Source organism: Chamaea fasciata, unplaced genomic scaffold (assembly GCF_029207755.1).
Source record: "Chamaea fasciata isolate MVZ Bird 193981 ecotype frontalis unplaced genomic scaffold, bChaFas1.0.hap1 SCAF_8, whole genome shotgun sequence".
NCBI lineage: Eukaryota > Metazoa > Chordata > Aves > Passeriformes > Sylviidae > Chamaea > Chamaea fasciata.
In genome coordinates, this window is record NW_027094093.1 from 21,263,332 (window position 1) to 21,285,534 (window position 22,203).

Genomic DNA, 22,203 nt, shown 5'->3' on the forward strand with positions numbered 1-22,203 from the left:
TGCACTGTGACTCTTAACCCTTTTAAAAAGAATTTCTGTTAAAATATCCGTCAAGAGCCTCAGCATGGGCTGTACGTGCTCTTGCTGTAAAATAAGCATATCACTGAACTTGATGAGTGCCTGGGGAAAGCTGCAGTTGCTGCTCTGTGCCATAGAATCCCTAGCCAGTATGCTCACATGGATTCCCACCCTCCTTTATTGTGAGAATATTGGGAGACAGAATAGAATATTTCAGCTGGAAGGGACTTAGAGCAGTCGTCAATACTTGGAAAGTTGCTTCAATTCTTTCTTTTGCTTTCACCTTCTTTACTGTCTCTCTCCTTTCTGGTATTTCAGCCTGTCAAACCCTTTAGGTTTAGCCTGCCACAGACTTACTGGACAGACTAATGAAGCTGTCTGTGACCTTCAGTGCTGCCCAGAATAGGACCTCTTTTAAGGTTATGGGGTGCTGTTTCCTCTAGTCACCCCTACAGCCCTCCATCCCATTCACAGTGCACCCTGCCAGACACATATTTTGATTTCATCTTTGAATCATTGTAAATGTTACAAGAATTTAAATAATTCATGTTGGTTTATCTTGAATGGCCAAACATAATTTCTGTGTGACTGGAGTAGGAGTCTGTATGTGTGCAACCAAGCTCTGCTGCAAGCAGGCTGCTTGGCTGCTGGTCTCTCTTGCTTAGCAGAGGGAACACTGCAAAAGCACAGGCATCTTACAAAACGAACCACAGTCATCCCCCATGGCTGCTTTGGCAGTGTTGAATTCAGTAGCATTGTGGTCTTTTTGTCTTTTGTATTAAATGGAAGTGCTGGGCTGCAGCTTGGGCCTGTGTTAACGTTGGATCTTCTTTCTCTGAGGTCTGCCTATTTCCCTTGAAAGTCCCAGCTTTGAGGTGGTTGATTCATGAGCGGGGAGAGGTTTTTCAGTACTTCAGGAGCATGAATTTAATGTTTGCCATATTCTGAAGACTGGTGTTGTGGCAAGGGTGGTTGAATATTGTGGGGAACTCTTGACCTGTCAACATTTATTAGGTGCACTATTAAAGCAAATTATCATGGACTTCCTGCTCATTAAATGCGCAGGGCCAAAGTTTGGAGCCAAACTTCTGTATCTCTTTAGTTTCGCTGAGAAAAATAGATTTTTGGAGAGGAGTAAGGCCGTCAGTCTGCTTTAAAATCTCAATGTGGTTTACAAATGGAATCCTTTTTCCTTATCTGATGTTTGGAAAACGTGAGTGAGAGGACCTGTTTTTTAAAAATTATTTTTGGACTTTTTCTGTTGGTGGGAAGACACTGGTGGCAGGAGATATAGTTTTGAGTTCCTTGCTCACGTTCCTACCAAGTTCAGCACAGACCAGAAGGGGAGCTGCCTTGACAAGTCAGGGCACAATACACTGCTAGGTGTTTATTGGATGCTTGAAATGAGCATGTATTCAGTAAGGCAGCTGTTAAGAATGACTGACAGTAACAGGCTTGTTTGTCTTTAAAGTGAGAACTCATATCTTGCTGTTTAATGAGGGGTTTACAATGGTATTTAGGTTTTGTGCATAAATTTCAGGAGAGCTTTGTCTTGCATTCTCATGAATATGGATAAATTCAATAAACTGCGAGGAGTATTTTGTCAGTTAAAAGCATTTTGGACATCCTTTAAACTGAGGATGTGTGTGCAATAACTCGAGTTTTTGCTTGTCCAAATTTGAAGCCATCCTGTAACATCTCTTGTTTTATTACCTACAGAACTGTGAGCATCTTGAGTCTGATTGCTATTCTCTGAACTAACTTCTTTATCAAATCTTTTTACAGTTCTGCAGTCATAGACTTCTTGAGTTTCACCGTTTATGCTCTGTGGTTTCTTTTTCAGCTTACTGAAGAATGTACAGTTTCACTGCTTTTAGTTATCTCTCCTTTTTTTTTTTTTTTAAAGCTAATGCACCAATCTGTCCAGTGTCCTGTGGCAAGGAATATCCAGTAGCTGAATTTAGAAGTGGAATATGCTTTGCTTGGCTGTTCTGTTCTCAATTATGCCGTTGCACTAGAGAGGAATGGCTGTCTTTCATATTGCATTCTCTGTGTGTGGGTTCTTGTCTCAGTCATGAAGCTGAGAGAGCAACATATATGGAGTAACCGAAGTAAAGATTAAACTTACGGATATTTTAGGGTTTTCTATTTATTGCAGGTAATCAAAGTGTATAGTGAAGACAATACTAGCAGAGCTTTGGAAGTACCAAGTGATATAACAGCCAGGGATGTGTGTCAGCTCTTGATATTGAAGAACCACTATGTTGATGACCACAGCTGGACTCTCTTTGAACAACTTACCCACACAGGTTTAGGTAAGACTAATAATATATAACTATGTGATGGTAAATCAGGTGTTTGGTTTTCATTTTCACATGAAAGTACAATTCTAATAGAATTTTGCTTGGCAGCAAAATGATGGGAAGTCTTGTGTGATTTTTTTATTTTTGGGGTCGTTGCTTCTGATTATTTTTGAAAGCATAGGTATAAACTAGATTTTTTCATGGTGTATTTCCTTCACACTGCTTGATCTGCATCTGTAAGAATGATTTGGAAGACACTAACAGTTAAAGTTCTTACTGCAAATTCTTCCTTTCTATCTTGCTTTTCTCTGTCAGTTCTTCCTCTTATGGGTGGTATTTCCTCTTATCTCTAGAAAGAGTTGGGTTACTTTAATTGCAAATAAAATCCTGTTTGTTCCCAACTCACCTGAGTGAAATATCTGACATCAGGGACAGAAAGAGGTTACACAGTGCTATTTTATCTTTACTCTAGGACTCGATTTTCAGAAATAATATCAGAGTGGGCTGTCACTATTTTCCTTCATTACGTTCACTTTGGCTAGGTTTATGGTGTACTCTGGGACAGCGCTACTTTAAAAGGAAAACAAAACCATTCCTCTAAACTTTCACATAGGATCGGGGAACTGTGTGGAAGCAACGCCATGTGTAGTATTTTAAGTTACTGGTAACAAGATGTTCTGAAATCCTTTCACATCATCAGTGCTCCTCTAGTGTAGTAAAACTCCTCTTTTTCTGTTATACAGTTCAAAATGTGTAATCCATGATTTCAAAATAAAATTTCACTATAATATTTTATAATAATGTAACTTTTGATCTCTGTTCCTTTTTGAAGTGTTTAGGTGTACTTATGCAGTGTAAAAAACACAAGGCAAATTAATTGTAGGGAGAAAGGGGATATTTGCAGAGATGTAAAAAATGCAGAATACAGGGAAGACTTTCCTTAGCGAGAGAGGAGTTTAGAAGCCCGCTGCTGAAATGTAATATTGAACTGAATCTCAAGTTAGACAATCTTACTTGCTTTTACAGCAGTGTTTCAGTACTGTAGTGTGTATGCTTTTGATAGGAAATTATGTTAGAAAAAAATCTACTAGAAGACAAATGCCAAAGAAATATGGTTATAATTTAACATCACTCAAAATTTCCATATTATTCTTGAACTTTGGCACTGTACTAGAGCTAAAAAAGGTAGTACTTCTGCAACTTCAAGGGCAGTTCCATCTGCTAGTGCAAAGTGTGGCTTGAAAAAGAGGATGTTCTGGACGCCTTCCTGCATTCTAAAATACATAGAAAACTCCATGGAGTTCTTAATTCTCAAGAGACTGCACTGGTACCTGGTAACTCGAATGCTGTTGATTTAAAAAAAAAGTTGTACACACCACAAACAAAAAATCAAACACCCCCACAAACATTTTCCCTGGCCACTCCCTCCCTCTCCCCTAGATATTTAAATATGGCCAAAAGCTATTGTTAGAGTCCGTTTCTCTGGATGTATCTAGGGAATCTGGCCTTGTGCATTTGTTGAAAATAAACTTGACTGTGCATCTCTGACTCAATTATGTTTAACAGCTGTATTTTAAGGATGAACTACAAAAGCTAAAACTATTTTGTGCCCTATTATACTCCTTTATCCTATGAAGGCTGACACGTTTCAAATGTCTTTTCTTGCTTTGTAAGATTTTGAAGATATTTGTAACCTTTTGCACCGAATGTATCAGCTCTAAGATGCTTCCAACTCAGAGTAAAGTCAGAGTTAAATCTGGGTCGAGGCTGAAAATGCTGTAGAAGAAGAGGTAGCAAAATAGCTTTAGAAAACAGTACTATATAAACAGTAGAAGTGTTTTCTGTATTTTATAGTGTAGCTGGTGTTCAGGTAGTGTAGTAACTGTTGAAGAAGGCACCTTTCTGAAAGCATGCCAGGGCAATAGTGGCACTCTTTCTCCAGCTTTCTGTATTTGCACAGTACACTTTTTGACAGGTGGTGTGTTTTCTTCAATCTGGAGGATTTCTTGAAAGATTTCAATATCAATTAATTAGTGAAATTGATTTTCCTAATATTCTGATGTTCTCGAAATTGCTGAAGACTTTCATTCACCATGAAGTTTTATAATTGCTTCTGCTGCTTTCAGTGAAGTCCTAGAAAAGGGTGAATGCTTCATTTTAAAAGTAAAATGATTTCCTAGATGATAAGGTTGGCAATTCAACATTACTGGCCAAGGAAGGGAGCAATTTGAGATATCCCCTATATATTCTTAGAGTACTGGACAATAATGGAGTTTTGTTTACCATACTGGTTTAGATCTGGTTTTGTTAGAAAGAATTAGCATATTCATCTTGACTTGCTTGAAGTAGATTCTTAAAGCACTGGAAGAGTATCTTGAAAAAATATTCTTCAAATGATGGATTAGTTTGGGATTGATTTCTGTTTGTTATTGTTGTGTGTTTTACCAATGTAAATTTGGAAAGTCTTTTTCATCTCATAAGTAAAGTGAATTGGCATTGAAAGGAGAAGTGCTGTGAGCAAATGTGTGTGTCTGTGTAAACTCCAGGAGGATGTGGATTAATAATTCATCCATCAATTAGTGAACATTTTCTTTAAAAATCTAACAGCTGTCTGAATACTCCTGAATTAGATATAATTGCATGAATCTTAGTGAGCTGAGCACAGTGTTCTACTTTTAATCAAGACAGACATTAATTACATCACTGGATTGTGCCTTCAGTGCTGTGTGGAGGTATCTGCTGTGAAGGTTTAAAAAGGAAAAAAACCCAACAAAATCCCCATCTGAAGCAAAGCATAAACCCACAGTCTCTGTGTTTCAGTTTTCACAAACATTCTGCCCTTCAGAGCAGAGCTCTGTTGTTGAACACTAAGGATGGTTGCATCCTCATTGCACACAAACCACTGGTGCTGCCCTGTCAGCCAGGAAGCTCAGCCTTCCCCTCCACCTCCCAAGTTTGGAGTAGCAGGGATTCTATTTCAAATATCTGAAGTTCAGCAATTCTTGCAGCTCTATAAATCAATATGTTTCAGAACTGTGTCTTTCTGGTATGTGTTCTTTTTGTCCTAACATATTGAATTCACATACATTTTTGAATGGTTTCCACAGTGTCTAAGATCATTGAAAGCAGCTGAAGTGTGCCTAAATTTGGATGATGCTATGTCATCCCTGCCACCAAGTACCTTGGTGCTGGGAGTCCCATACTTCCACTGTAATTCCCCTGAGCAGGGCAGGCTCTGAAAACAGAACAGTTATCCATAACTCCTTCATAAAGGAAGTACTATCTTCATCTGGAAAGTTTTCCTTTTCTACTGAGAAATTTTTGTACTGACTGTAGACAGTTTTCAGTTTGCTTCTGGAGCTGAACACACATGTTGTGGGGCTCCTCTTTTGAGTGGAAGGTGGTGCCTTGGCCAGGCACATCATCAGTATCTTTCAGTCGCATTTTGATTTCACTCTGCATTCTTTCAGGTAGTCTGTGAAGGCTGGGAAAGCTCATAAACCTGTGCAATAGTGCTGAGCAATGTCTATTTTTCATTTAGTTTAAATCTTTTCCCCATTGGGTGGCTGGAGAAGAGGTTTTTTGAAATGTGTTTTGTCATGTACTGCAATATGAAATCTTTCATGTGCATTAAATACTTTTCATAGTTAAGGAGGCTGTTGTGGACTGTAGCAGGTGCTCCTCATGTTAGAGGTAGCAGTAATAAAGAGATGATAGAAAGGGAGGTAGAAACTCTGCAGTCTAGTTGGATGACAAAAATGATCTACCAAAACTGAAGGGCAGCTTTTTCATGTCACCATTTAGGGGGTGATTGCAGGGCTGTTTTTTGGAGGGCACTCAGTGTTTCAGTTCCTTCAAAAAAGTAAGTTTACTCAGTTGTAAAATATTTTTTGCTGTGACACCTTAAAAATAAAGAAATACCAGCACCTTTACCCATCCTTTGGAGTGATGCACAATGTCATATTTTTTTACCAAGAAGTAAGTCTTGAGGAAATGGTGTTTTCTTAAATGTCACAATGCCAAGCATTTAAGAGTTTTAAATGTCATCTCAGAGGAGCACTTTCTCTCTATAAAACTGAAAGGAAAAAAATGCTGTTTTTAACTAAGAGCTTCAGTTCTTTAGTATCTCTTTGCCCTTGCATCTGAAGAATGTGTTTTGGAGTAGAACAACCTGCAAAAGGTTTTAAAATGCTTACTTTCCTTTCACTATTTTTGGGTATTTTTTGTTTTCTGAAATTCTTTATGGTTTTAATTGCTTCATTTAATCTGGTTACCAAATGGGATTTTCACATAACATACTTAATCTCTGTCTTTTTGGACTCAAGGATTAGTTAAATTCAATGAAGAATGAGTTAAATTCAATGGAAGTTTAACTTTGCTCCACTTTACCTGTAGATTATGAGAGTTCTTTATCTTTTGCTAGTCATGAGCTTGATACTTGCTTTTGCATTTTATTCTAAATTTTTTTTGGTTTTCTTACAGGAAGAGCTATAGAAGACCATGAAGTAGTAATGGAAGTCCAGTCAAATTGGGTAATGGAAGAGGAAACCAAACTGTATTTTAGAAAAAATTATGCAAAGTATGAGTTTTTTAAAAATCCACTGGTAAGTCCTAACGTTATATCTGTGAAGTGGAGCAATTACTGTTCTAAAAAGCAGTCTTTTTTGTTGCACTCAGATAGTCAGAGTTTAAATTTTTTAGTGTAACAGGAGCATAAGGAATAATCGAGAGGGAATATGTGAAATACAGGAATGAATGTATTGTAGTGCATGTGATCATTGCCTAGTACCTTTCTTACAGCTGTAAAACATCCATGTTCATTTTTTATTTTGGGGGGTGATGGGAGCAGCAGTGGGTTAAATTGTTTGAAATTCGCACACGGACATAAAATTAAATTTTTGCAACTCAGTGAACTTTTCATCAAGTGACAACATAACATAAAATGAAGCAGTGTGAGAAGGGGGACCTGTAGCAAAGATGATTTTATTGTTGAAGTGAAAATTGAATGTTCTGGCCCAGCACTGACCAATTGCAGCTTCTCCCAGCTGTAGCTAAATGACAACTGACACAAAAGGCCACTAACAGCCATAACATATTAGGGCTAAGTGAAAGTGAGGCTAAAGTTAGCCTACATAAGGAATGGAAAGAGAGCAGAGATACCTTGTAACTCAGGGATGTTGCCAAAGGTTAATGCTGCTGATTCAGACCTTGGCTGATGGCAAAGGCCATGGAGGCAGTCCTGGCTCAGCAAAAGGAACTTACCATCTGGTTGCTCCATGGTCTATTTGGACAACTCCTAGTGCTGTCTCTTATAAAGCCAGCTTGTTTCATATGTGAAAGGGAGAAAGCGCAGAAGTCTGTGAGGGCTTAAAAGGTAAAAAGTGAAAAGGAGCTCAGATTATCTGTGTAAAGGATAAAAAAGTAAATATATTAAGATAACAAAAAATATAAGAGTTTTGGGAATTTTTTTGTTTGATTGACCTGGGTGTCTCTGGACAAATTATGATAGATTTATCCTATATATGGAGATATCAGAATACCAGTGAAAAAATTTTCAGTTTGAGATGGTCTACAGTTAGTAAAGAGGCTTTCACAGAATCACAGAATACGTCAACCTCCCTGCTCAAGCAGTCCTCCCAGAGCACATGGCACAGGATTGCATCCAGAGGGTTCTTGAATATCTCCATTGAGAGAGATTCCACAGCCTTTCTTGGCAATGTGTTCCAGTGTGTGATCATCCACATAGTAAAGAAATTCTACCTCATATTCAGGTGGGACACTCTATGCATCAGTTTCTGTCTGTTGCCTCCAAAAATTAAGTTTTTGTATTGCTTAAACAGTGAGTGGAACCAGCTGTGGAGCATGGCAGACCTGCAGCTACACCAGCTTCAGCAGCTATAGCTAAGCAGAGTTCTTCTGGGTGATCTGGTCCCAGCTGTAGCAAGAATGCTTTATCATAATGAGTTAATATGAATTATTAACTACCAGCAGTTGAATTTCATTAAAAAATGGAAATTGCTGGACATTGGGTGGCCAATGGAATATTAACTTCAAACTTGTCCAGGCGTTGAGAAAACAGTATTTGTGTTGGTCAAACCCTTGTCTGGGTCATATCTGCATGACTGTTGAACATCCCAGCTGCAGGTCTGTCCCGTAAATTATCCCTTGAGCTTTCCTTGATAATGAAACTGGCATTTTAATTGTAGACTTTTACCCCAGTCATGTTGATCTAGTCAGATTTTTTTTTGTTAATTTGTCTAATACATAAAATAGAAGATTAAAAAAACCCTGAGACAACTTTTTCTGTGTTAGTAGAAGTTATTCCAAAATACTTTATGGATTTCTAGTGTAATGAAAACAACAGAAAACAATACACTTTTCAGAGTGTTGGTGTATAGCCTTCTTGCATTGTAGCATATTGAATCCCCAGGCAAGTCTTGTATGTCAACAGCAATAGAAATTACTGCTAGAAAAACAACACTAAGGGCCAAATGTTGCAATGTGATTTGCACTGGTGTCTGAAAGCTTCTTCCAGAGATTATTGATGTTTTCTCAAAATTCTATGTTTTTCAGCAAATAATATATAGCGTGTGTCACTTTGATATCAAGGTAACCCTAAATTATTGGATCAGGGAATCTGCACTGCACTGAGAACTTAAATTGCACATACGAAAGAGAAAGTTTTCTATTCATTTTTTCAGAATTTTGATACAACAAGTTCTTGTTGTTACAGAGCTTTTTTCCAGATCATATGATATCTTTTCCGAGTGAGACCAGTGCAGCACTGAGCCACTCTGGGATATTACAGGTATGTAATCTTGAGTGAAGATGAACCAGCACAGCTCAGAATTTTCCATTATCTGTGTTGTGTGAGCATAGTTCCTTATTGCTGTTGGGTCTGTTGCTAGTTTTTGAATAATTCAAGACATGGTTAATAACTGTTTTCCTCACGAGATATGAAATGATGTGTCCCTTCCAAGCAGCTATTATATGTCCACACTTGGAAACTTCGACATCCTTTAAGAATCAAGAAGCACCAAAACAGAGAAAATACAGTGAAAACATTAAATATCTTTATTGGGTATTTCAGGTAAAACCCCTTTCTCAGGGTGGAGTGCTGAACAAACTTAGCAGCAGGCTATGGTAGAATACCAAAGAACTGGTGATGTGACACAAATGGATATAAAAAGAGTTAAATGGTTAAACTTAATGAGTAGAAAATTTAGACTGACTAGTATGATTTGTTAGCTTGAAGGCTACTGTAGCCTTCAAAAAAAATTATGGTAGGTCACTCAGTGTTAGTCATCTTTTAAGTAGACACAAGATTCTAATTTACAGTGGGAATAATGAAATGATAATACAGAATGACCATATCAGGGATCATCGTCTTACTTTCAAAGAGGGGAAAAATGAGTAATAAAGGTGGAAACATACACATCACTCTTGTTTGCTTGTCATTAGAAAAATTAAATAATAGAAGAAGAACTTCCACTGGTCTTAAGACAACAACCCTATGCATGAGTTTTGGGGATAAAGAATGATTGAAAAGGCAACATAATAAAACAGGATATTTAGGGTAGAAGCAAAAGAAACATAGAAATGACAATTGCTAAAAAATCTATAGAATAAGTCTACCTTAGCATTCACCAGTAAATGAAAACTATTTAAAGTAACTAATTCTCAAAGTATTCCTTCATATTAAAAAGTTATATCCTAATAAAAGTGGATGTTAATCATGATGTTAAGATTATCCCAAATATAGTAAAAAATTTTGCAAATTAAATTTGCACACTAGATTATGTAATTTTTACAAAGCTAAATAAAATTTTTGTGATTTCAAAAGTGCTGCAAATCTAGTGAAAGTTGTTTCCCTTTTGCCACCTACGTAACACAGATTTTGCAGTCTAGCATAAACATTTAATTTAGAAAATTCTGTCCCCTATGTTAATAGAACTTTAAAATTTTTTGCTCACAAGTGTAATATAGTAGCTAAAATAATGAAGACTTTTATAAGGGAACTTTTTGCCATGTATTCTTGTGCAGAGCTTCTTGAAGCCCATATTGTGAGACCTAGAATATGTTCAAAGCTGGTAGGTAAGATTAAGAGTCGTTCTAAATATATCTAGTTACTGGCCATTTTGGTAGCTTGAAAAACATGTTGCAAACTGTCCTCTGTTGCTATTTTGTGTTGCATTGTATGTTTAATTGTATTTCATTAAATAAAACTGAATAGGTACAAAGCAGAGAATACCTTGGTAGATTGTGCAGCCATTGTGCACATTTCAGCAGAAACTTTGGGTAAATTGTTTACCGTGAGTCACTATTTCCTTGGAAACTTTCATTAAGACAAGTTAATGGGCTGCATTATTATTTGTGATGTGCTTGGTTAAGTATCAAAAGAGACATTAGTTTGACAATTCAATGCTTACAAGTGATTAAAAAATCACTTCTGATACTTTTGCATTCTTCTGTGGGTTGAGCTGTAACCAAGTAAAATGTTTTCAAGGTCTGTTTTTCCTAACTCTCATTGAAAGCTGAAGAGTGAGTATTTTGGCTGATTATTTTGAATCAGAACGTCTTTGTAGAACAGAGCCACAAAAACGAAAGAGAAGTTCATCTGTCTCCTGTCCATTTAGCATGTGCTAAGTAATAGTACTAGGTCTTAGATGTACTGAATGTCTGTGTATACCAAAGAGAGAGGTTTAATTGCTGCCCTGGAGATCTTTAGCCTACAAAAGAGTTGTGTCACTGTATTGATCAGGGTATAGCTGCTCTGAGATACAATGCTATATGTACATTTCTAGTGGTAGGAAGTCTGGATGATTTGGAACTTGCTTTAGGCTGTTTTTGCAAATTGGATGTTTTAAAATATGTCGAAAATGAACATAGTATGAAGATTTTAAGATCATTATTAAGAGCCAGGCTTTCATTTCTTTAATCTTTCTGCCACAGCTAGTCCCTCTTTCCCTAACCAGTTTCTCACCTGACTGCCATTCCGGGCTTCAGGCTGAAGCAGATCAGCACTGAATTTCAGTCTCTTGTCAATCTCCTGGATGTTGTTTTAATCTCCCCATTGCCCTACTCTGTCTTCCACTCTAGGTTTTGTTGGCCTCCCAGTCTAAACCTCTCAGGCAGACTGAAGTCTATAGGAGACAATACTGAGATTCAGAATCAATTCTTCACTAGAATTACGTGGTGTCCCCAGATATTCTCAGCAGGTTCAGGGTAAAAATCCAGCTTATTCCCGGTAGTATTGGTCTGGATCGTGGCTAGTTGTCATCACATCTTTGAAGAAATCAGTCATCAATTTCAACGTGATTCACAAAGTCTTAGTATAATGATGGCTTATTTAACTCCCCTAAACACTGCATTAATGCTCAAGAGGCATCCACCTTAGCAGATATTGTTGTTTCTGCTACTACAGATATTCGTTTGTTGAAAATGTTGAAGATGTAGACAAATGAGTTTTATAATCAGGAGTGCAGTTCTCAATCTTTATTGCATTCAGTGACATCTAGGATTTCTGCATTTTTCACTATTATTATATTCATCTGAGACAGTGCAATGTTTTTCTCATTCTGTTTTTTTTCACTTTCTGATTGATTTTTGTTTATTTTTTAGGGTTTTTTTCAACAAAAGACTTTAATTTGTTTTGTTTCATGTTCAGATTGGTTTTAAATTAGTTGGTTTACAGCTAATCAAATGGTAATCAAGTCTTTAGTGCTCTCTATATCAGTATCTGAAAGATGTGGTGGCATTTGACACCACTCTGCTTATCAGGGTGTATATTTCACTTTGTGGGGAAAAGTGCATCCTGTATGACCAATAGTCCCTGTCTGCGGTGTACTATCATTTAGGTCACCCCTCTTCTTCCAGTACTAAGGATTTTTCTTATTTTTATCTGTATAAACAGGGATCCATTCCCTCCTATAACAAACTTGCATGTGCCTCCATTAAAAAAAAATTAAAAAACCCAAACAAAAAAAACCAACAAAACAAAAGAGCAACAAAAACCCCCAGCAAAAACCAACCTGAAACAAAAAACAACCCAAGGTAATTTTCTTTCCTACTATCATTCATTTTTGGCATTTATTACAGACATTCAGTTCTCACTCTGAAATATTTTTACTGCTCATCCTTCTGACAGTTAATGGTTTTGACTACAGCTTGTTCATGTTCTATTTTCTCACACAGTCCTCAGCTGTCTTAGAAAGGAAAAGATGGATTTGAGATTGCCTTTTTCCTAGCATTACTGCTACTTTATTTTAATTGATAGCATGGCTATAACAATGACTGTCGAAGGTTAGCATTGTATTGCTCCTCCACTTAGGTCTGCTGAGTAAGAGAAGTGTTTTTCATGACAGCATTTCTGGTTTGAAGCTCTTATGGCAGAAATCCTGGGGAAGACACTTGTGCAGGCAGGAAGCCAACCACTCCTTTTAGTTTCAGCAGAGACATTAAAGCCTAAAAAGATGCTCTTTTTATTATGCATACATTGGCTCGTTTAGATTTCCCTAGGGCTTTCATTTGACTTTGTTTATGGATTTTATACTTTTTCAGTCCAGCTTCTGTATTTCCCACCAGTGAACCTGTTAGTATGTGGCAAAAGGGAAAATTAACAGCTGGAACATGTACCAAGACCTACCCATCTGCTTCAGTGTGGCTAAAATAGCTTAACCTGCATTTGCACACAGCTGTGTGCCAGCAGCATGTGTAGACAGATGTATGTAGGCTTGCTGTAATTGAACTGCTCAGGTGAATACAGTGAAGCTGCTCATAATGCAGTCCTGGTGGTGGGCTGGGGCCACCCATGGCCAGTGGAGCCCTGCTTCTGTTACTGCATTTACACCAGCTCAACTTGGTCTGCAGCTGGTATCTCTCAGTCACGTATCTCACTGCAAGGCAGGAAAACAATAAAAGTCAAAGAAATCTTGTATGTCTTGGTGTGAACTTGGTGTGCTTCCAAAATCTCATTCACTTTTTCATTCTGCTGGAGTCCAGTACTGGTCAGTCCATCTCTTGCCTTTTAATCTGTTGTTTCACTTCTTAAATAAGATTTCCTGGAAACAGAAGTGGATAGGAGAAAAACTCAGCAATGAAAACTGCAGATACTGACCAGAAAATTCCTTTGGACCTATATAAGCCTTGATAGAATTTGTGATACCACAGACCAGTCCTGGGGCAAGGTTCCTTGAAGAGTTCAGTGATCACAGATTCTGTGGCGTATACGGAAATAGAAGAATTCTGGGTTAATATGTTTAGAGTCATAGTTCTGAGTAGTGTCATTGGAAGAAGAGTGATAAAAGTGAATGCATTACATGGAATTAGTTAATGGTTGCTCACTTTTAGTGGGTACTTTTGCAGTCTGAGTAGAACTGTCTAAGCCTCAGCAAGATAAGAGCTGTTGCACTCTGACAATGCCTGATGAAATGGCTGAAGAGAAATCTCTGAATATCCTGAGTGGAGGCAGGAGCTGTCTTGGAGACTGGCCCAGTGTCTCTGGTTTTGGTTCAACTAAAGCTCCTCCTTAAGCACCTTTCAGATGCAGAGACCTTTATTCCCTCCTTTTGAAAATGCTAATATCTGCCTGACCTGCGTGGTTTTGTTATTCAGAGTTAGTGGTTTCCTGAATTAATTTTAACTCAGGTCAGTTAATTTATCTGGTTTGTAACATGGTGGATGAGGGGAGGGACGTAATTTTTTTCTGCTGTTCTTAACACTGATTAGCAGTTTTATATAAGTAGGGTCTGAGGCATGAAATCAGTACTTCTTACACTGGTTTAGTTGCAGAAGTTCACATATTGCAGAAGTAATGCTCTCATTTCAACCATATGGTTCCATATAAATATGTAACTTCTTAGCATACCTTGGAGTTGTGTAACATTCTTCCATGCCTTAAATCAGCGGTACTGTTAATGGGATTAGATACAATCATCACTGAATTACTGTGGTGTGATAGTATCTTTAGGAGTTATTCCCCTTAGCCCTGTCTGAGTATGTTAATGAAACACAAAGCTGATTTCAGAGGAAAAGAAAAATGCATGTCTGATACTTTCTTTCAGATGTTCCTTAGCTCCAGCACATATCCTGAGATTCATGGTTACTTGCATGCAAAGGAGCAGGGGAAAAAATCATGGAAGAAATTGTACTTTCTTTTGAGAAGATCTGGCCTTTATTTTTCCACTAAAGGTACATCTAAGGTAAGGGAGGAAAAAAAAAAAAAAAAAAGAGAGGGAGCAAGAAATGTGAAGTCACAGCAAATATGTATGTATTTATCATTTGTTGTAATAATAACAACCAAAATTTATAACCAAATAATTAAACTTATAATGATAAAACATGAAAAAAAATCTTTTCATTATAGATAAAATCTAGAGAGATATGGAGATAGAAGACTGGGAAGGTGTTGTCTTAGAAACTGTAGTTTCTTTTTGCCTAATAAGTTCACTTCATTCTGGTTGATATTACCCATAACAGTACCCTGTTAAAACAGATTTTCAAATACTAGTTAAATTTCTGAAGTATAAGTAGGTGTTCTGAAAAGTGGATATAGTAATTCATTATCTAAAATAAGAATTTTTACAGGATAAATTTGGGATTCTCAGAATTGGTATCTGGACAGTTTTTCATTTCACTAGTTCAAATTTTTGATGGTGGTACTTTAAGGCTTATCATATTTAACATTGGAGTTGAGAAATCTTTTACATAAACTACTCAAACCAATGTTTATTCATGTTTTGGATTTTCTGTAATTACCTGCCAAAGTTTTCATTGAGCTTGTTTGTATCCTTTGGCAAATTTCTTTTGTTTGCTGCCTTGACTTAATTAACCTTAGTGGGTAGAGATAATGGTTAGAAATGGTACTGGGCAATAATTATAACAGTATGTTGTTTTTCAGTTTATGAAAATTTATTTTTTGATGTTTGAGATGCATACTGCTCTCAAAACTTGCCTCCTACTCTAATTTTATTATTGCTTGAATTTATTGGAAGTTTTCTCAGAAATTATATAACTTGCAGTCTGGGATTTTTTCCCCCTCTGGAAGAGTAACTCTAACTGATTTGATTTTTTTTTTTCCTCTGCATTATAAAATGAATATTGAGTTGCCTCCTTTTAGATTTCATGATGTCATGGCTTAAACTGCAGTTTGTAAGACTGTATTTTGGAACAGGATAACTACTGTACTCGTCCAAGTTTCTTATCTGGAGAGGCTGGCTAAAAGTAGTCTAACTGTATTACATTACTTTTCTTTTTAGGAGCCAAGGCATCTGCAGTTTTTCTGTGAATTCAGCAATAGTGATATGTACATGTCTTTAACAGGCAAAAAGACTTCTGGAGCACCAACAAACTATGGATTCTGCTTTAAGGTACAAGCTTATTATTCTGATACATATTAAAGCAAGCCACAATTTTTAGGTAAGCTTAAGTTTCTTTGAGGCTTTGAAAGCAATATTCAGCTGTCTATTATAAAATAGGAGAATTAGTGGCTTTTATTTCAACAGGTATTATCTTCAAGAAATGCTTTAATGCTAAAAAATGTGCTGTGGCCTTCTAGCCTAACAAATCAGGAGGAACCAGGGACCTGAAACAACTCTGTGCAGATGATGAGCAAAGTAGGACCTGTTGGATGACAGCAATTAGGTTACTCAAGGTAATTTTCCTGTGTGGACTTAACTTCTTGCTTAAGTGTGCTATTTGATATTTTGATGCTGCGAGTAGAGAGGTAACATCATTTTAGGTTCCCATGAAATAGCAGTATCAATTTTGTTCTTTGAAAGCTTTTTTTTTTTTTTTTGTCCCAAGAAGAAGAGAGAAACCAAATCCTGGAATCGTTGTAAGGGATGGAATGATGGCTTTTCTGTCTTGAAAATATTTAACATTAAGCATATGCTTTGGTGTAAACATGTTGAGTTCAGTGAGATTGCTGAGTAATGTTGAACAAAGCAACAAGAATACACAAGAAGGGAACTGTAATGTTTTTAAAATGTGACTGTTTGTGACAAAATAGGAACAGGCCAGTTGGTATATTAAATGGATAATATTTAATGCAAAGTGTACATTTATAAAGGCAGCAGCAACAATGATGATGTACATTTCTTTAGCCTAACAGTTTTTGTCCCTGCTTTTAATGGTAAAGAGAAGCGTGTGCTATCTTTTTCATCTGGAAAAACCTTACTTGGATTAGGTTTATAATTTACAATGCTAACCATGTTATTTTCTGGTTTTAGTATGGGATGCAGCTGTATCAGAATTACATGCAACCATATCAAGGTAGAAGTGGCTGCAGCCCTTTGAATATAACACCTATGGTATGTCCCACAGTAGCTCCATGAATAAATAAATACATGTTTCTGCCATTGTGCTCTTTTCAAGTAACTTGTGTCAGTTACACTACTGACCTGCTCCTTCAAAACCTTGCATGTGCGAACGCTTGCCGAAATATTTAGGGCTGCCAGGTTGATGAGAGAGCTAATGAATTAATTTCCTTACTTAGAACAAATGAGTTAAAAGGCTCTTCCCTCTGTAAAATCTTCTTTTGGGAGTTCATTGGCTTATTACTGTTGGATGGAAAGAAGATTTTGAAAACAAAGCGGCAACACCGTAAATGCATTAAAAGAGAATCAAAGTATTTAAGGTTACACATGCTGATGAATAAGGAGGTTGTAATAAATCCTTTTTGGTATACTTTCTCTTTTATTTTTTAAAAAAATATAAAATACTATGTACTTGAGATGAATTTCACCTGATGTAATACTGACTGGACTTCAGAGGAAAACCCTAATTTGGCAGATGGTCTGCCCTGCTTTGTAGAAAAAAAAATCTATACTAGATACTGTGTCCATCTTCTCAGTTGGATAGTTGGGATTGGATGAGGGTGTCCATTTCTTAATGTCTTATATTATCCCACCTCTTTATAAATCATTTGATTTTAGACATTTTCATAGATGATTTATATCCCTTTTGTGGTTTTTGTTGGCTAAATTGGATAAAAATTACTTCTTGCCGAGATATATGGCAATGAGTTTATGGTGAGTTTTTTTAGCTTTTATTATAGTTCTTGCTGATAAAATCCCTAAGAAGTGAATTTGCTGTCCCAGGTATTCACAAAAGCAGTTTTCAGTGATCTTGCTAATGAGCATGGCTTATTAAGCATGTGCTTAATATGCTGCCCGTGCCTTAGTTTGTGTTATGTGAAGCTACTGCAATAGCCGGCTGCTGCTCTTATAATGGATCAGGGAGCCACTACTGATTCTCTTTCCTTTCACTGTTGTGTGCATTTTAGCTCCCATAGCTTATAACAGGCAGAATCTATAACCACTGCTAACAATGGCACTGTTTTTCTACTTGTGTATAATTCGTGAATTAAACAGCAAATTGAATAATCTGGGGATTAAGTGCACACACTAATGAACATACTTCATAAGGAAGCCACTTCTACATTCCACATTCCTTAATTTCTCAGCCATGTCAGCTACAAAGAGTTCCCTCCACTCTGCTAGAGGCAAACATTTTCTGTTAATTTGCCCTTGTTTTTTTTACTTTTGCAAAGTTCTTTACAGGTTACAGTTACTCAGATAAACCTTAGTCTACAGTGTCAAGAATTACCGTGAGCTACAGAAATGCTCTCTTCTGTTTCTCGTTATATTCATGCTTGTAACCAAGCAAAAAACCAAACCAACCAAACAACAACAACAAAACCCAAAAACAACAACAAAACAACCAAAAAAACACCCCAAAAAACCAGGGCTGCTCTGGTTTTGGGAAGCTTTGCTAACCCTACAGAAATTTGGGCCTCTTATGTCCAGATGTTGCTTTAACTTACACAGTGCTGGAATGCTTTTTCATTTGTTAAATATTCCAGTGCTTGCCAACATTTGAGCCATCACGATTCTTATAAAACCTGATTTTGTAAACCTTGGCTTCTGAGAAACATTTTGGTGATGTTTTAGGACTGTTTTGTCAAACCTTAGTGTTCTTATTCAGCTGTTACAAATTTGATCTTCATTGAGAAATAAAAAACACAAGCATTTTTTTGTAACATGCTGCAGTTACTGAGTCTGTGATTAGAGTTAGAAGGGATGTATTAAAATAGAAGTTACACTCCACAGAAATTGCTGTTTTCAATGCTTAAATATGGTAAACTGAATGGAAATTTATTTAGCAAACATATAAATCTGACATATTTCTAATGAAATGTTTTGAATATTTTTCATTTGATCATTATGTATGATTATTTTGGATTTTACCTTTTTTTCCCCTGTTACTTGGACATCTTAGTAACAGTTTCCTGACTTGTTTTGAAATGGAAAGGGCTAGTTATAGTTAAAAATATAAATACAGTTTATGGTGAAGTGATGTATTTGTCATCCATTGCAGTAATGCAAAAAAATGGTCTCTCCTGCCAGACTGTAAAATTGAGCTTTGTAGCAGCATACTGGAATTACAAATGCTCCCTAGGGTAAAATGAGTTTGGCTCTGATGGGAAATACTGTCAATACTTGAAATATCACTTACAAAACATAATGTTTTCTCAGAAGCTTGTTTTTAAATGATGAATCTTATAAAAAGTGAGCAAACTAAATTTATTTTTCTTTTTTGCAGAGAAGCATTTCAGAAAATTCCTTAGTAGCAATGGATTTCTCAGGACACAGAAGCAGAATTATAGAAAATCCAACAGAAGCCCTTTCAGTTGCAGTTGAAGAAGGATTAGCATGGCGGGTATAAACACCTTTGATTTATCAGAATAGTATTTTCTGGTTGGTGGCTTTGTTTGTTTGTTTGTTTTTAAACAAAGGAGCTTTGAAGTCATGTTTTTGCTTCTCTCTCAAACAGAGGAGAGGGTGTCTCCGACTCAACTCACATGGTAGTCCTATTGCCATGTCTAACATGGGTATGTGTGAGTTAATTCCTTGCCAGAGAAATGCAATAACTGGTTCTTTCAATAAAGGGAAAATGTTTTTTCACTGATCTTTTTTTCTACAGCTATACACAGATCTCAGTCATGGTTTCATCATAAAATCTCTAGAGAAGAGGCTCAGAGACTTATTTTGCAGCATGGACTTGTAGATGGGTAAGGTAATTCTTTACGTATCTTCTCTGAGACGTGTTTCTAGCCGACGACTCCCATTTTCATGTGCCTCTTACTGGAGGGAGGTAGAGGAAGAACTTTGCACTTACCTAATACGAATAAAAATTCTTTTATATGGGGCTATCTGGGGATCAGTTGGTTCCTATTTTATATCATTTGGAAACAATGAAGTTGTGATCTAAGACTTCGATTCTGTCACTGACGGATTACTTATGTCCATTCAGAGCCAAGCACTAGAGCTGTGTCCTTGCACAGGATTCTCTGGGAGCTGTCAACCTTGGCACCGCTGTCTTTTGTGTCTGTGTTAGTGAAAGAGAGCCTGAAAACATTATTCTAAGATGAACATTGGAAAAAAAGTATGCTTTTTTCCTCATGAATTGACTAAAAATCGTGTCATCCTTTAATAGCAAACAATAAATGTTAGGATAAGACTTTAATTTTTTAAATATTTAATGTAAACATTAATTTAAAAAAATGACAAAGTAGGTATTTAATGTTCAAATCCTCCTACTTTTCATTGCTGCATTTTTATTCTTAGTCCTGTATTAAACGTAAACTTGGGCCTCATTCATTCTATGAGTAATTCCAAAAAAATCTCAGTTTCTTTGAGTCTGTTTCCAGTTAGGTACCTGGAACATCAGATTGCTGGTTAAATTCCTTCAGTTTTAGATTAGGTATGTTGTAGTACTGTTTTCTACATCTACCGAAAGGGCTCCAGGTAAAAAAAAAAGTGAAGGGGAGGAAAGGGAGACGAACCTGGTCATAATCAGCACAAGGATGACTAATTAGACTTTCACTTTTGTATTTTTAATTTTTTCCTAAATTTCCAGGGTCTTTTTTTTTTAAGTCTGGCTTATCATCTTGAAGCTGGCTCTGTGCTCTGCATTTATTTTTGCATTTGTTAGAAGAGTGAGACAGGACATGGGGATGAATCCAACATATATCTCTGAGCAGAATGTCATTCTAGGCCTTCCAGATGCATCTTCCAGTGTATTTCTTACACACACACACTGAAATGAGAAAGTGAATATCTTGCTAGTATTGGTTTAGTACAGTGTTGTTTATGTTATATTCTTGGAGCCATTCATAGCTGTGCAGTGGGATTTTGAGAAGGATGATACTTTCGTGTGGACTGCCTAGAATTAATTAGAACACTGGTAGTAGGAGTGCTCATATTCTGTCAGATACATATTCAGGAGTTACACTGAAGTAATGAACACATGACATCATGTGACATCATTTTGATGAGCTAAAAGCATGAATTACCACCAGAAGTACAGCCATTTTTAATGGGAAAAAAAAGACTTCAGTTTCTGGAAGTGAAGGCAGAGAAAATAATCCATATTGAGCCTTTTAAGGTGATCCTGAGCAAGGAGTTCTCATGCATATGTGACAAGGGAGCAGGGCATCTGTAATACTGTATGTACCAACAAATATGTATTTCATGATGGCTTTTGCAAGACGAGGTAATTACATAAACTAACTACAGCAGCTTTAATATTTGGATAACCCAATAACAGAATTAGGGACAGCAGCAATCTTAAGGCATGCTATGAAGGAAGAAAGTTTTTGAGTCTGGTGTTAAACCAACTTCCTTAAAGAAGTTCACATGGTAATATTGTAGATTTTGTATTTTACCCCCTGAAGTATGTTTGAAGAATTTTCAGTGATAAATGGTTGACATGATTGCAAACTGATCAGCATCTGGTTGATGAAAGGGATAAGAGCATTACCAAAATTTCCATGAAAAGGTCCAACTCGTCATTCAGAGAAGTTCATGAGGGAGAAGTTGACTGGAGTCATCCAGCATGTCTAAAAAGCTCATTCCAGCCAACATTTTGAGATTCTGGAAACTACAACCCTTTCTTCATAATAAAGTTTTTAAAGGTTCTTTTATAACTAAAGTAATTCTATTGTCATTATGTTAGAAAATAATAAAGATCTTTTTATCTGAAGAAGAAATGTTGCTTATATTTGTGATAAAACAAGGAAAAGTAAGAAAATGTACTTTAAAAGAACTGATGGATGGGAACCTAAATACCAATCGAAGTGATTACATTGTGTATCATTTAATGTGGATCCTAGTAGAGAGTGTAGGGACTTCATTTTGGATATCTGAAAAGTGGCACATTCCTACAGTGTCGTTTTTCTGAATAAAATGAAGTGCCAGTCATTAACGACAAGTACATGACATGGAAGTTAATGCGGAGGCTCTGTGTGTAAGTGCTGTGAAGTCGCGTTCGTGTCCCGGGAGGGCGAGAGTCCGCTAGGTGGTGGGAGCGAGCCGCTTTGAGCGGAGCCCGCGCTGCCGGCGCCGCGCTCTCCCTGCCCCTGCCGAGCGCTGGGCTGGCGGCAGCCCTCGGGAGGAACCGCGTTAGTAACTGGGCTCCGAACTAGATTGCACAGGGATTTTGACCGAAATGGTAATGATTATGGGCTGCATATTTCCTAATTCCAGATATTTTCTTACTATGTAAATTAAAAACTTTGAGAATGAAATGAATACTTTGAATCCATGCCGGAAGTCAGTGAAAATCCACTCACTGCAAACATTTGGCTGTGTTTTTTCCCCTTGAAATTCTTTCCTTTCATGGAGTAGCTGGGCTCTTATTTTTGTGTGGTGGGGCAAACAGTTATGATCAGGTGATCAGTGATGCTCGCTTGATTGAAACCTGCAAGTCCATTTTGCCCATTTCTTTTCTGTGCTGAAAGACGAGCATGCTTGCCAGTGGCTGTCCCTCCGTTTCCCTTCTTTGGTACAGTGGTCAGCTGTATCTGTTCCAGACCTGCACG

The 22,203-nt window shown here is 37.0% G+C and overlaps 1 protein-coding gene across 3 annotated transcripts in view; it reads left to right on the plus strand.

The window, feature by feature from the left end:
* The window catches only part of GRB14 (growth factor receptor bound protein 14), a 59,741-nt gene that overhangs the window by 32,076 nt on the left and 5,462 nt on the right, over positions 1 to 22,203 (plus strand). For 2 of the 3 annotated variants that reach the window (XM_066190042.1, XM_066190040.1), the window contains 10 exons: positions 2,177 to 2,333; positions 6,804 to 6,925; positions 9,055 to 9,129; positions 14,384 to 14,521; positions 15,578 to 15,688; positions 15,877 to 15,972; positions 16,550 to 16,630; positions 18,924 to 19,040; positions 19,155 to 19,212; positions 19,305 to 19,392. In XM_066190042.1, coding sequence (XP_066046139.1) covers positions 2,177 to 2,333; positions 6,804 to 6,925; positions 9,055 to 9,129; positions 14,384 to 14,521; positions 15,578 to 15,688; positions 15,877 to 15,972; positions 16,550 to 16,630; positions 18,924 to 19,040; positions 19,155 to 19,212; positions 19,305 to 19,392 — 1,043 coding nt within the window. The remainder of the gene's footprint in view (positions 1 to 2,176; positions 2,334 to 6,803; positions 6,926 to 9,054; positions 9,130 to 14,383; positions 14,522 to 15,577; positions 15,689 to 15,876; positions 15,973 to 16,549; positions 16,631 to 18,923; positions 19,041 to 19,154; positions 19,213 to 19,304; positions 19,393 to 22,203) is intronic. The other variant, XM_066190041.1, reaches the window with a different exon arrangement.